This window comes from Varanus komodoensis, unplaced genomic scaffold (genome assembly GCF_004798865.1).
Source record: "Varanus komodoensis strain SLA01 unplaced genomic scaffold, ASM479886v1 scaffold6_2, whole genome shotgun sequence".
Taxonomy (NCBI): domain Eukaryota; kingdom Metazoa; phylum Chordata; class Lepidosauria; order Squamata; family Varanidae; genus Varanus; species Varanus komodoensis.
In genome coordinates, this window is record NW_025336346.1 from 7,300,419 (window position 1) to 7,316,593 (window position 16,175).

At 39.2% G+C, this 16,175-nt stretch overlaps 1 protein-coding gene across 22 annotated transcripts in view; it reads right to left on the minus strand.

Moving 5' to 3' along the window:
- The window catches only part of PBRM1 (polybromo 1), a 64,459-nt gene that overhangs the window by 26,651 nt on the left and 21,633 nt on the right, over positions 1 to 16,175 (minus strand). For all 22 annotated transcript variants that reach the window (XM_044451637.1, XM_044451636.1, XM_044451652.1 and 19 more), the window contains 8 exons: positions 12,629 to 12,720; positions 11,000 to 11,216; positions 9,817 to 9,958; positions 9,089 to 9,186; positions 6,083 to 6,359; positions 5,283 to 5,388; positions 3,567 to 4,209; positions 1,364 to 1,575 (listed from right to left, as the gene is read on the minus strand). In XM_044451637.1, the coding sequence (XP_044307572.1) occupies positions 1,364 to 1,575; positions 3,567 to 4,209; positions 5,283 to 5,388; positions 6,083 to 6,359; positions 9,089 to 9,186; positions 9,817 to 9,958; positions 11,000 to 11,216; positions 12,629 to 12,720 (1,787 nt within the window). The remainder of the gene's footprint in view (positions 1 to 1,363; positions 1,576 to 3,566; positions 4,210 to 5,282; positions 5,389 to 6,082; positions 6,360 to 9,088; positions 9,187 to 9,816; positions 9,959 to 10,999; positions 11,217 to 12,628; positions 12,721 to 16,175) is intronic.

Genomic DNA, 16,175 nt, shown 5'->3' on the forward strand with positions numbered 1-16,175 from the left:
GCTGTGACTGACCACAATACTGAAGCCTTTAAAACCCTCTGCAAGGCATATCACATGCATTTCTGTTATGAGGATTATCACTCTAGCATTATTTCCATTTCAATATTTGACCAGTGCTCTCAGAGGACCCTACCTGTTGAGTATGCAAGCATGGAATTGTTCAAAAGCAATTTCACATCGAGTCGTACATATATAGAAAGTGTGTAAGTCAGAGAGAAGCCTTTAAAGCTGGCTGTGCCCTGAAATGAAGGCTTCTAAATAATCAATCCCCACTGCAAGTTGAAGTGGGACAGTCCCACAAAAACTGTAATGGGTGTTCTATGAACTTTTCAACAGCCTCTTAGGTCTGGTTCGGACATGATTCCAGTAGCTAAGTCTTAGATGCAGTGGGATAAATGAGAGCTGAACTCGCATGTTCTCTCCATCCACACACATAAAGCCTTCAGCAGGAATTAGATCATCTGCTGCAAAAGGAGAAAGGAGTTTATAGCTTATTATTCAACTCACACTGAACTCTCTGTGTGTGATGAGAATAGCATACAAGTCCAGTCCGCATGTAAATTGGTCTCTGGATTCAGGTTCAGTATTTGGCTATGATCGTGCCCATTTATATTTGCTCTCCATGAATAGTGATGTCACAAGTACCTTTCATTAGCTCCACAAAATGTTGACCAACAGAAAATTCTCCAAGAATCAATTCCCTGCTAAATTTGTTGTCTATTATCCATTAGCAGTCTCATTTATCGTTTATCCTCTGTATTCTCCTTTGTATATGCAATTATGTGGTAAATCTAATGAGGTACGAGCAGGAGCCTAATTTAGGAGGACTTGGTCTTAGAGGACATCTAGTTTAGTAACATGGAGAAGTTGTCCTGTGGTAAACAGACAACCAATTACAATGCCCACTCCTACTTTGTGAAACTAGTTGGAGAAGCAAATTTATCTACAACTAGCTTCAGGAGGCTCAAAATAGCCTTAACTCTGGCATCATTCAATAACAAAATAATAAATTTCTCTACTAGCTCCTAGTTTAATAATATGCTGTGAAGACGGCACATAAATAAAGATTGGACATTTTCATTTGCGATAAGATTTATATTTTGTTATGTTGTTGCTCAAAATGATTGTGTTTGCATTCTGGCTTAGGTGAAGGCAATCAAAAGAGTTGAATGGCAAAAGTGGTCTTTTCAAAAGCTCGGTGTCATAGAACCATACAAATTAGTTGCTGTTAGTTTTCACAGAGGTCATCCTCTTAAGGAAGACTGATAATTTTGGATTGAAAGCCACCCTAATCTCAACTTCTGAGTGACTATGGGCCAAAAGAAAAGCAACAATGTACACTGTTTCAAGTATGTGTGGTTACCTCTCTTCTCCTCTTCTCTTTTGAGTTTGTCCTCCTCCATTTCCTTTGGAAGCTTTTCTTTCTTTTCTTTCTCTACATCATTATGAAGATGTTTAGTAGTGTAGCTGAGGGCTGGTGATAATAGGATCTCACCATTCTTGCAGAGTTCATCACGGATTTTGATAAAGAACTGTTGAAGTTCTACTGCATCCTCATAAATCTCTGAATCCGTTCTTTTTGGGAAAAAACAGCCACATAAAAGGACAAGAGACACAAGGCACAGTCGTTTAAGTATGAACACGAAAAATGCACATCTGAAATTTCATTGTTTACAGCTGATACTTTTGTCTTGATCCTGATTCAGATGACACAAGAAATTTAGATTTAATAACCTCAACCTCTCCTTGGGAAGATAAACATGGCTTAATCAACCTAAGATTGTGGCATCTGAATGGAGTAAAGCATTGCTAAGCCAGTTCAAAATATGCTCTCATATACAGTTGTAATTTTTTCATGTTTTATATTTTGCTAGAACAAATGGTGCTGTCAAGTGATTAATAGTTTTAGATAATTATATGGGTGTTAACTGTTTAAAAGCTGCAGGTAGAATTTTCTTCAGTTTAAACATGTGTATACCTGCACCCTATAGCATTTTTGCATTTCCATTTCGCCAGATGAATTATGTGAAAAAGTGAAAGATAACACATGAAATAATAGTCTTATAATTCCCGGTTTCAAAGCACTCTGACTGTGGAAATGGGCATCAGCACTTCTTTCCCCTTGTAGCTGTGGCAGAAAAAACTGTGCTGGCTGCTTCTCCAAGGTTGGAGCACAACCTCAGAGAGAGGTACAATGTGGCATTTCACTGGATGGAGACTGAAAAGAACAGGACACAAGGTATTCCAAGCCCTCTCTAGTTTCCTTCTGTTCCCTTCTGGAATGCTCTAGCTCAGTAGGCAAAAAACCTGTCCAGAGAAAATGCAGGATGGCAGGACAGAGGGGTGAAGGTTGCTTCCATCACCTCTCCTGCTCTGCACAGGATGCGTCAAGGGCTTATGCACACTGAGGGTGCAACACATAAGATGACACTCTAAAGCTATCACCTGTTGCCAAAAAAGGAAAGGACACTTTTGATATAGTATTCTGTATCAAGTTTGGAAATATGAAATATTCCTTATAATTTGGACAGTTTGAATGCCTTTTAAAAATAAACATGCTTAAGATACATCAGTAGTGAAGAAGAATCAGAAGTAAATTATTTTACTCCAAGCACTGCTTGTAATATATATATAATCTTTACTATTAGGAGGAAAGCTCTTTTTTCCTTTGTGCATGAAAAAAACTATTTATTTTAGCAGTTCTTACAGAAAAAAAGGCAACTTGTTAACTTTTGGGGTCCTTTTGAATCCCAAACCAAGAGTTCTCATGCACTCTACACAGGGCTGCCCTTGAAGGCAGTTCAGAAGCTTCAGCATGTTCAACATGCAGCAGCCAAATTAATGACAGGGACCAGATGGTCAGATCATGGAACACCCATGCAGGTCCACTTGCATTGGCTGCCTGTATGCTTCTGAGCCCAATTCCAAGGTGCTGGTTCTGACCTATAATGCCCTAGAGGCTTGGGACCACCATATCTGACCAGAAGCCTCTTCTGACTGCAGTCTGCTCAAACACTACTATCAACCTCTGGGTCCTGCCTCCCATCAGCACCCCCCAGCGAGGCTCAATTGGTGGCAACAAGGAGAAGAGCCATTTCAGTGGTGGCTCACCAGTAATGGAATGATCTTTCCACTGTGGTCCTGCCAGTGCCAATTTGAGTACCCTTTTAGCACCAGGTAAAGGCTGCCCACTATCACAGGGCATTTAGCAGTTTTGGGGAGCTCTGCCAGTTGCTTAGACAGGTTGTCTGGTTAATTTATATAGGCTATTGTAATGTTTGTGTGTATTTTAATCTCATTTTAAATTTTGTAAGATAACCTTTTTATCATATTTAAAGTTAGTATGTTTATGTGGTGTAAACCAGCCAGAGAGCTGGTTTGATATAGATTGGATGATATAGAAAATAAATAACTAAATACTATTATAAATTAAAAATTCATTTAACAATGCTTAGTTCTTGAAAGCAGCTGGCTTGACCTCTACAGCTCTGATCATGGAAAGATGCAGTATCATTAGCTCAGTGACTGGCAATGAAAATTACCAGACCAGAGGTTGATTTACTTACCGGTTCATTCGCCTTGCCCGTTCCAGCACTTCAAACATATGCTCTTGGAACAGGTCCAACCTTCTGTAGCGGTTAGTTTCTACATTCTTTCGTATGATATCAAAAGTCAGAGGTGGTTTGTTTGGGAAATTGGGATCAACAGCAGGAATTTCAGCTAATGAGTCACTATAGCACCTGCCCTCATCATCCTGATGACTCATGACAGAGACAAAAAGATTATGTATAAGTTCTTGGATCAGGAGTGTTACGTTTGGGACATGAGAATCTTCATCTCCTTCTATGTCTCTCCTAGTCTCTAGTAAAACTTTATGTAGCACCAGGGCATCTTTGTAAATCAAGGATTCTGGTTCATTGTAAGTGCAGGCATTATTGAACATCATCACAAAATCTTCAACCATGGCATCAATGTCCTGGTATTTGTTGGCCATCATATGACTTCTAATCTTCTCCATATCAACAGGCTTCTTAATAGTCAAATAGTAGTCAGGGAGCTCTGAACGCGATGGAAGTCGCAGGAAAATAGCACTGAGCCTTCTTCCTCGCTTATCTGTGTAGTTCTTTACTGCTTCATATACCTCATTAAGCTTCTGTTGCATTGGAGTCATGTATTTTGATTTTTTAGGGGAGATGCCAGTTTTTCTACCTAAACAGACAAAAATGAGAACTAGATTCCAAAAGGTCAACCTTTTGCAGTATGTGAATCAAGTAACTCAATTATTAATAAGAGTACATCAAAGCTACACACAGGGAGATACAGCACTGGAGATGTACAATATTATGAGGCTGTTCAAATCATAACTCATCTTCATGATGTATGTGCAGCGTATTCCTCATGTTAAAATCAAAAGGCATACTCCATCATTCTTGCACTATGCTTATCATCACTGTTATTGCAATTTTATGTTCAGCAATACCCACCAGATGTAGCGTTTTCAGTTCTCTCTTCGAAATAAAATCTCTCCCTTCAAATAAAAGCTACAACAAACCTGTTATAACAGGAAAGTGATCAGTGAAGCAAGAAAGCTAGCAAAAATGGTAAAAGACAGCATTGGAACAATCATGCATAAGGGACTGGGGGATGGCATCGTACAGACACAGCTTCTCTAGGTAGGCTGGCCTCACTTGGTAAGAGCCCTTGTGTGCATGCACGCTCTCTCTCGCACTCTCCACCTCCCTCCACACACACCCGCAAGACCTGGGTATTTCTACAACATCTTTTGTTCAAGCCTCACAGAGCCCTCTATCAAGGCCAGAAGCAAGCAACTAGGATGGGGGGGGGGGGGGGAGCATGCAATGACACAAATCTATACATGTTTAGACAGAAAAATGTGCTACAACTCACAGCGTTATGGAGTTGTAGAACTTTTTTCTCTTTATACATGCAAATGATCGCACCTTAAGTTGCAAGGCAAGAATTTTGGGAAATGGATCTTCTTAAGAACATGAGGCAGTACAGTTTTTAATACAGCAATAGTTTAGCACACTGCTTTAAAACTTACCCTGTTTAAATGAGATTGTTTGGCTCTTGGTGTTCTGAAAGATGTCTTTGATCACTCAGCACACATACTTTAACACACACTTGTACATGACTTTCACAAATTATACTTTAAAACTAAACTAGTGTTTTGGTAGATCCAGTTTGCAGTTCAGAAGCAGATTTACACACATTTTATATTGCATCTGTAACTATTTTATATTGCAATAAAATCTCCTTACTTAATTTCAGTTTAGGAGAAGCAACCTCGTCATCTTCAAGCAGAGGTCCCAGCTCTTTCCTCTTTTCTTTAAGAATCTTCTCCAAGATATGAGCATCATTGTATACCTGTTCATCATCAAATGTATTTTTTAAAAAAATCATCATTATCAACAGCAGCAGCAGTGGGAGACTATGTTGGTTTTACTTTTATTCTACTTGAGATTCAAAAGGTTTCAGTAACATTGTAACCTGATCCAGAGCTCACAGCTGGCTTTGGGCTGCCACAGTTACAGCAATGAGAAGGAAAGCTTAATATATGCACCAAGATGTGGCAGAAGAGCCATCCATTAGGGACTCAGTAAGTGCACTGGAATTCCTGATTAGTAATCAACCTTTGGATCAGGCTTATGAGTCTAAGAATTATGGTCAAGCGACTGGCAGCTTGCAGACTCGCTTGGTGTACCCTTCCCCCTGCCATACAAAGTATCCCTCTCTTTCTTCCTCTTCTTTTGAATGTATGGACATGTCCATGGAATAACCATACAGTTACATGCAAAGTAATGAGAGATTAATCCTGCCATACTTAAATACAAATGCCTTCTCTTAAGTGAATTAATGATCTGGCTAGTACATATAGCTGGTAAATCAAGGGTTAACTAACTCATGACATACTGGGGTGCACAGATCCTGCATCCAAATGAAATTGTCAAAGTAACAGCATTGCTCATACTCTTACTGAAAAAATACATCAAAGTTTCTTCAATAAAATGCTAGGACTGACAGCTATACACATCTAGGTTTAACTTTTCTACAGATGTACCTGTGAGCCTTCTTCATTATAATGTCTTGCATTTCGAAACATTAATCTCATATCTTCAATCATAGCCTCCTCTGCAGAGTACTTGTCACTACGTATGTTGTGCTCTATTATTTTTAAATCCATTGGCTCCAAGATGATTTTGTAATAATCTGGGTAATCCTTTTTGGATGGTTTCACCATGAATAGTTCACAGAGTCTTCGACCAGTTCCAGGTTCTCGTGCCTCAAGGACAACATTGTATAAAATTTTCATTCGCTGTTTCTTTATGTTCTTTTTGCTGTTCGATTTGAAGAGGGAAAATTACTGTTTCAGTGTGAATATATGCAACCTAAATAGCGACGTTGCCAAATACCATACTTGCCTATACCAAAGGACAAGAAAAAGGACAAACTAGGCATTGATTTAAGAACAACCACTACTCAAAAAACAAAAACAAAAAACAGTTTAAAAGCATATATTTTTAGTCATACAGACAATTTTTAAAGCATCAACTACATTCAAGAATTGTAGAGGAAAGAGATAGCATCCTAAGTGTATTACAATCTAATGTTACAAACTGAACTTTGTAGTGATAGGTGAATGAGCTAGTAGAAAACTCTGATGAGATGGGGAACAAAAACCTGTAATACCACGATTTTTAAAAAATCCCGATTCCTCTATTAAAGTCATAACTCAATCATTTTCCATATATCACTGTATGCAAAATATCAGATTTGATGAATAAACAAAACCTAACACAAGTTCTGGTGGTAAATAATTTGTTATTAAAGTCATTTTTTCTCTCTCTCGCTATACTCATTTCTCTTAAGAAATGGACAGAATTGGTTCTGGGCTGAGCTTCTGCAGACATGACAAGTACCTATTAAATGATTCTTTGAAATTGCATCTACAATCTACATCTTAAGTACAGTTTGTAACTGGGGACAAAGAAAGCAAAAGTGAGAAGCATTTTTTCCAGTTTGGTGTTTTTCTACTTTTTTTTTTTTTTTTGAAAATGGAAGCAGCAACTTTAGAATTGAAAAGTTTTTTTCTTCCTTGTGGTATACCAAGATCTGGGATGAATTGTTAGGGAAACTGGATAGGCTAGTTTTATGTTTTTATGAGGGGGCAAGCAGAGAAGTAATATTAAAAGAGTAGAGCTAAAAGTGAGCCCACTCAATTTCTTGTCCAAAGGCCTATAAAATCTTGGAGCAGAAATTTATGAAAGTCTAGTCTGCCACATTCTTACTGCTTTTCCATAAAAAGAGGAGACTGATAAGTGCAGTGACATTAAAATCTTCTGAAGACTGACTCCGGACCACTGCAGAGAGCAGGCCCAGGTCTCAAGTTACAGTCTCCTCAGATAGATTCTTCTGATTCAAATGAGGAGGAGGCAGCGGAGGACAAATGACTTGCAGACAAAGAAGCTGACAGATTAAGAAATGTCCAATGTTTCCATTGCCCATCCCTCCAGCAGAGGAAGCCAACCTGATGGAGGAGTTAGAAACTTTCTGAGAAGGAGGGAAGGATGGGATGTTCCAGTTTGGATTCAGTCCTTCAAAAGGGCAGATGCTACTCAAAGAGAACATCTCAAAGGGATTGTTACTTTGATTTATGCTATTTGTAACCTGCAGAATTCAAAAAAGGACCGTGTTTCTAAGGTTTCATCTAAGTCTTCTGGAGAGGGAAAATTGGGGAGAGACCTATTCATGAAAACTATCAGTTTCAGCAGGTTCTGATGTTCCAAATTATTTTAAACTATTCAGTCACCTAAAACAAAGGAAATAGTTTCATCATGGTGTAGGTAAGCAGATAGGATTTAGGTGGAATTGTCTGTCACAAGCTACATCTTATTCTACAAGCAACAAAGGCTCACAATATTCACACAGATACATTCTACAAAGAAATCATGAACCAAAATATGCAATGGACTTCCATTCTCAAAATTAAAGTCTTCAGTTCTCAAAATTAAAAAGTTGCCATTTGTGTATTAGGAAGCAAGGAGGTCCCATGAAAAAACCCTGCACCTATGAGAAAGACCTATGAATTGTGTGCATTAAAGAAAGATGATACATTTATCTCTCTGTGTGTCCATAGCCCAAGGAAGGTTGCTTTCATAATCACAATTCTTGGGGAGCCCTGCCCATTGCAGTATGCAATTTGAGTTTCTTGGCAATTTGAGCCACTTCAAGAGTGGCTGAAGCTCATGCTAACCCACTGCCCTCTCAGAGTTCAATGCATCATGCAAAGCTGTCAACAGGTGCTTCTACAGACTCCACTATCATGCAGTGATACATGTACAATTTAAAAGGTATCCCTGCAGTTACACTTCTTGGCCATGGAATCTGTGGAAAGGACGACTTGCTCCACTCACCATCCCAACCAGGTTAAACATGTTGCCCATCAAGAAATACTGCTCTTAAAACGGTGGCATTGCAAAACACATGCTAGATGTTTGTTCACCCAAGTTACACAGTCCCTGCTGAGAAGAGTGTGCTTTAAAAATACTGATGCAAATCTGATGTAAATAACTGATTGTTAACGGTTGTGTAACACTTTAAGATTTTTCCAGTTGATTTTGAAATTACAGCTGTTTTTTTAAAAACTGATAAAGAAAACATATGCTTATGCCCTTGCATCTTGATAATGTTAAAGAAAAATTACAACTTTAAAACTTATTTTTAGTATCAGATGGACTTACTAACTTTAAGAAGTGAGTGCAAGTGTGAATGAATTCTGTGAGGTTTATTGCCAAGTATACAGCACTGCAGCCTTATTTATCTGTATGGGATAGTACTATTTAAAGTTAAAATAGTAAACCACAGATAAAATATATGTGATATCTGGTACGGCATGTAAAAGTTCACAGCATCTCAACAACTGGATGAGATTATAGATATTTCTGCCCATGGGAGATTTACATAATGGATTTAAATACTGATAGCTGATTTTTTTTTGCTTAGAGTAAGTGATCATTACAGATTATTATTAGCATCAAGACAGATACAGCAGTATGCAAGTGCATACCTTTTTCTTTTTGAACTTCCAGCATCAGATGTGGCAGAAGAGATCATACTGTCACCGTCTTCAATATCGTCTCTTCCAGCTAGCTCCTTCTTCTTTGCCTGAAAGAGAACAAATCCCTGGAGTCAAATACACTCTACTAAATGTCCCCAGAATGCATGAATATTAAACAGCTGCACAGATCAGGTTCACTCTGAAAGGCACAAATACAGCAGAAGCATCCATTAGTAGTAAGCTACAACTGCAATATTTTGAGACATTCAATTTACTTGCGTAACAGGGAATCTTAAATACCAGAGATGAAATACATAAACAATCAGATCTGTTCTAAAATAGCAATCATTTGAAACCTTACATCTAACCCCCCATTAAGCATGCCTTATTAACTTCCAGCTAATGTACAAATGAAATACAAATTAACTACATCTTTAAAGAGAACATACAATTTCTTCTTCTTCGGAAGACTGATCTCAGAACAACAGTATAAAAAACCAAATTAGCTTACTATGATTATGTCCTCATCCAGAATATGATTTTCTGAAGTTCATTCCCAGCACAAGAACTCTGATCTGTGTAGCATGTGGGATAATGCCTAAACATAGCACTGTTGCATTTACTGAGAATAATTAATATCACAAGGCAGCAGTGTGCCAATGCAGATATAAATGCACCAAACACTACTTCCTACAAAAATAAGCTCAGAACCACAGCTACTGAATGTAAAGTTTTACCTGCATAACCTGCTGCATTTTCAATACTCTCTTATAAATGGCTGAATTTGGAACATTATAGCGTTTTGCATTTTCAAACATTAGGTTCAGGTCACATTCCAAATGGTCGAGTGTTTCATATTCATGGTTCTTCAGTTTTGTTCTGCAGAAGAGAATCTCTTTTCATTGCTGCAACAATCAGTTACTTTCTATAAAGCAGAATTTACTACTAAATAGTTCCCTGCAAAGGAGGGCAACCTCCTACCTCAACTCCCTAACTCACACTTGAGAAGAAAGAAAAGAAAATGTGCACAAAACGGGGCAGATCCAGACCTAGACACACACAAGTGGACTGGCAGAAGTGCATGGACTGGTTCGTATGATCAAAATAAAATCATTACTTAAATCAAGGCATATGAATAATCCTGTAACAGCCTATGAATTACTGCGGGGAGGGGGTGTTTCATCTTCTAATAAGTCATGCTGCCCAAGTTTGGATCATGTGAAAAGTTGTGGTGGCTTATTCTGAATATGCAAACCAGGCTGATTTCTCTTCTCCCGGCTCCCCTCAGCAACTCCTCGATCCCTCTGAAAATGTTACACAGAGGGTTGGGAACTATTCTGGAAGGGATGAGTTGTAGTGCAGGATGGAAGAGGGAGATCCAAGAAAAACAGGCTGAGAGATACTTCTCAATGGATACTGAGACTTTCCCAAATTAATTCTAATATTTCCCAATACATGTACATTTTTATCTGACACTAACAGGTTTGAAACACAAGTCTTTACAAAGAAAAGAGCATTTAATTTTTAAATACATGGATGCTAGTGCTTCACTTGAAAACAGTTGCCAAATCTTTATTGTGATAAAGTATGATATAAACCCCATTAGTAAAACAATCCACTACTTGATTTATTTTTCTGGAAGTGTTTTGGTTATCAAATATCTGTAATGTAAATGAGACTAGTAATGGAAGAAGGTAATGGTCATGCAGTTACTTTGGAGAAAGGAAGTAATAACCTATCTTTATCTGGATGATGTTTACCATGCTACATTTAAAAAAAAAAGTCTAACAATGTGTGTATACACACAAACCAACATAAACAAAGTATGAAATCTATCAAATATCATCACATCAGAAAAGCTAACTAATGGCTTAAGACAAGTTCAAAACTGTTTAAAATGTGAGAGCATACTATCTTTACCTAATTTGCTGCAATGAAATAGGCATTTTGATTTGCTGATAATAATCTGGATATTTTTTCTTTGAGGGCAAATGGAAAAAGGGTTCTGATATGAGTTGACCCTGGTTGTTCCGGCAATTTCTAACTATATCATAAAGCTGATAGAGAGGATTGGATGCATCCATAAAAGAAGTAATGCTTTCTGCTTCTGACTCCCCTTCTTCATAACGGGCAGCAGCTAGAAACAAGGGAACAACAATTATATCATGTTCACTTTTTTGTGTTTGCAACAGTAAAGGTCATGATACTGGAACATCCAAAAGACAATGTTAATACGTCTTAACACCTGACTGATTTCATAGCTTTAAAAGAGGGTGATTTTTTTTACAAGCGTTCTAGATGTTATTGGTTGTCTTGTCACAGGCCAGCCAAAAAAGTTTTAGCTGCACTTGGCCATGTGGATCAGATAAAGTTATTAATTCACCTTCTACAGATGGCCCTGTACCTTAAGGAACAAATACAGACAAACCCAGGCCATGCAGAAACTACTTTAAGCCTACTTATGTGGGAGCTTCAGGCCTATAGCAAGTTAGAAAACACCATGAAATAAACTTAACACAGTTTGTACAGTATTTTCGGGGTTTATCTGTATTGGTTCAAGGCCTGCTGGGAATGTAAAGCCCCTTGGACGTAAAGGCTAATATGCAGAAAAAATAAACAGAACTGATCAGAAATTTAAGAATCATAAGATTACATTGAAGTTACATATTTTTTATACTACAACTCAAAATTGATTTGGTTATTGAATGAAAATAAGTATACCCAAGAGCACTTAAGGAGTACTGGAATGTTACAACAAAGGAATTGTTCAAATACCGGAAGAAAACACTCCACGTTAATTGATAAATCTCCCACATGAAATGCATGCAGCAGCTATTTGGAGGAAGTGGCCACTGATCTTTCACTGCTTCCTTGTGTGCACACACACAGACATAATATACCTGGACAGAACAGACTAAAAGGTGAGGCATCCCCAAGTTTGCTCCAAATGGATCATTTGGCAGTGTCTTTGACTAGCCCAAAGCACTAAAACAAGATTCTGGCTGACTCTACTTCTATGTAGTTGTTGTGTTACATAGACCTCAATGAATATTGTATCACCATAGATATAGTCTAAGGGACCACAGGATTTTTTGGATTTGCAGGGCTAAGGTAGGAAACAGAACTCCACCCTTGAAACTGAAGAGCTGTAGTCTACTCCCCTTCTCAGCTTGTAGCTAATGTGGAAATGGCCACATTTGTTATTTATCCAAGATCATAAAAGCAACCTTGCCGGAGGGGCAAATGGGGTACTGAAATGAAATGGAGTACAGGGGGAGACCACAGCCACCAGGATGCTTCCCTCCCTTTCAGAAGTATTGCAGCTAGATAGCAAAACTAGACAGTCAGGAGCAGGGGGATGGAGATGGGGTGTGCTACTTCTTTTGCCCTGCAAGGACTATTTTATCTATTTATCTATTTATTTGAACTTTCACCTGGCTTTTATGTTTAAATGTTTGCTACCCTATTTTGACCTCAGAAAAGAGTTAAGTTAGGAATTCAATTAATGAACAATTTCTTTGCAGTTTTAGCAATAATCCTAATTCCTACCAGCCAGAACAGCATCTTCATCACTTTCAGATCCATATTGCAATGCCATGGTTATTGCTGATAAGCGATCTCCTTGGACAGCTCTTTTGTTGCTGTAAAATTGAGAGAAAACAGCTCATCAATGAAAAATCCTTTGAGAACAGGAAAAAAAGAATCCTTATTTAAAATATTGTTTGTATAAACAAGGTTTTTCTGCTGGGCTTTATTTCTCTAGCTCAGGGGTCTTCAAACTTTTTCACCGGGAGCCAGTTGAAAGGTGCCGGTGCTGGGAGCAGACTGGAAAGGTGGTGCTGCTGGTGCGGGGTGGGGGTGGCGCATGCGGGCACATGCGCTGAGGCAGAGCGGAGCGCACAGCGAGGCAAGGCGGGGGTGGGCATGTGCCACGAGGCAGGCACATGAGGCAGCAGCTTGCACACTTAGGGAGATCATTTTCTCCAAGCAAGCAAACCACTGCCTTCCTATGCACTGGGCGAAGTGGGTGGCAGCGGGCGTGCACGTGGGTGCACGCGTGGCAGGTCCAAATGGGCATGGTGGGCCGAATCTGGCCCCCGGGGTTGTAGTTTGAGGACCCATGCTCTAACTAGTTCAAGAGGAAAATATTTTGCCTCCCCAGAAGAGGAGCTTCACAGTTCAAAAAGTGGCCAAGCTTGTGGCAGAAGCCATAAGCTTTATGACCAAAATCCAACAACAGGTAGGAAAAATAAAGGAGAAACACAGTGTCTCAGTGGCGGCATCAGGTAATGTAAATGCTTGCGTGAAGTCCAAAAAGTGAAGAGGGAAGAACAACCATGGAACACAAAGTTGGGGGACCAACAACCTAATTACCTGCTCAGGCATGGTTTGTCATGTCATCCAAACCTGGCTGGCAAGACTTGCTTAAGAGGGAAACAGCCTTCAAATGACCCATGGTCTGGGTCATTTGAGAGTTGCTTCTACTCCAACAAGTCATGCTGTGTAGATGATATGGCAAACCATGCCCAGTGGGTAATTAAGTTAATGGAGCCTGGTGCACACTGCTATACACTACCAATGTAAGCAAGCCACTGTGGTGTATTTAAGCAATGGGAGAATGTGCAAACTGGGCCAATGAGATTGTGTTTTCTTCCTCTGCTATGAAATGGTGTGGAGATCCCTTTAAAGTAGCTTCTTTAACCTTGAGGAAAAAATGGGCATTTACAGTGCACTTGGAAAGGATGGAAACGGTGCTATTTAGGTATGATGAGGACTCTGATGCAGACCTTAACTGACAGATGGAAACCCTGTGCTGTTGGTTGGAAGACTGAAGAGCCACATTCTTTGCTGCCATGTGGGAACTTTTCAGATTGAGCAGGGAACTGTCCTCTGATACCACTGCACTACTCTGGTACTTGCCCACTCTTGTTGCAGGGGAATGAGAGACCAGCTCACAACAAGGGAAGACATGACAGAGGTATAAACAAATATGCATGGTGTGGAGAATGTGAGAGGAAGACATTCTACTAAAACCTGGGGTTATCCAATAAAGTTGATTGGTGGGAGATTCAGGAAATATATATATATATATTTTTTAAGAAATTTTATTAAGGTTAAAAAAAAGGAAATATTTTTTTAAAAGCACTTCTCCGCCTAATGCATGGTTAAACTATGGAATTCACTTCCATGGGATGTAGCGATAGCCACCAATTTCTACAGCTTTTAAAAAGAGGAAACTAGACTAATTCATGGCGGTCAACAAGTGCTGCCTTGAGTATCAGAGGCAGTATGCAGTATGCCTACACACGCCAGTGGTGGGAGAACTTGGACATGAGGGAGCTGTTACACTCACATCCTGCCATGGGATCCCCTGCTCAGTTAGCTGGCCACAGTGTGAACAGAATGCTAGACGAGATGCAACCTGAGTCTGATCCAGCAGGGCTCCCTGTATGTTTTTGCAAGGGGCACCACTCATGGTCAGAGTGCTGGACAGGAACTTGGGAGCTCGAGGTTATAACTCAGAACTAACATGAAGCTCAGTAGGTGGCTTTAAGCCACTCTCAGCCTAACCTATCTCCCAGGACTGTTGTGAGGATAAAATGGAGAGGGGGACTGTGTAACCCACAAGATGAAAAAGGTGGGATATAAATATCATCCTCGTCCTTATCCTCATCGTCATCTCCCTTGAACTTTTTTCAGCGAGAAAGGGGGGGGTGTTAGATCTTCAGCCAGACAAGAAAGAAATTGGAAGAGCTTCCCCTAAGGAGGTTAAGTATCAAATAACATGATCCCTGCAGACTGAACTAGTAGGAAGATATAAACCCCTTCTGGCAGACCCCTCTGCATCAAAAGTTAAAAGAAACAATGCTTTTTTTCAAGCATTACTCAAGCAGTTAATATTAGTTTTATATTTCATTTACTTGTCTGAAAACTAAATAAAATAAGCAAACTAAATGAAATAAAGTTCAACAAAAGGTTCTTGAACCAGTTAAGGGAAACTGTTGTGGGGGTGAAAGGAGGGTTATCTCCAGTTCCTTCTTAAATTCCAGAAAGATCTCAATTGGAAATTTAAACCTTAGGTTACTCTATGCCTAATGCATGGAGAAGGCAGGGCAGGGCTTAACATGCAACACAGCACAAGAAGACATTTTGGTAAAAAGTGGTCCTGAATACTTAGAAATCGATAGGGAATGGTATGGCATGCACCTGAATCATAAGCATATGCATGCAGCTTTGCTTCATGTATTAGGACTACAACTGCACATGGGAAAAATAATACTTTATATCAGCAGTCCCCAAACTTTTGCAGTCATGGAACCTTTCCAAAGACTATTTTTTTTCCTGCAGAACCCTAACTCTATTCCTGGTTTTTACTAAGCATCATGAACCCACAATCTACTTCTTTCTTTCATCTGCTGCTACTACCTGAGTGCTTTGCATAATGTAGTAGGTTTGGAAATAAAGAAAACAAAAACATTTTAAATGTAACAAATGAATAAAGTGAGTATATGGTGATATCCCAAATGAATTCTTTCAATTATTCCCAACACTATGCAGCAGAGTCCCAGGAACCAGATGATGTGATGCATTTCCTTGTTTGCTCCTTGGCCGCCAACTGACAATTGAATAGCTGACCTTGTGTGGTTTGATTTTAAAATCCATTTTAAATTGGATTTTTGAGATTTTTCATGGAACCCCTATGAGGCTTTTGCAGAACCTTAGGGTTCTGTGGAAAACAGTTTGGGAACTCTTGCCTTCTATAATCAAACAGAATTATCTTGGGGAGAAGTAAACTCTTGCCAGAAAGGCATAGACTCGTTTTTGAATGCATTTCTGATGGCTCAGAAAACAGTAGTGGTCTCCTAATAACACTGGTGTAAGAAGGAATGATCCTTCCCTTTTGGGTTGATTAACAGGAATCTTTATCTTCAAAGAATATGCCCCCCAAAAGAAATGCTTGAGCAATTGTCACATGTGACAGCATAAACATTTCCCCCTTGAAAAAAGCAGCATCTATGTATGAAGGCTATCGTACAAATATAATCCTGCCCTTTGCTCAGTTAGGTTAAACCACAGGTGGGAAACTTCTAACCTT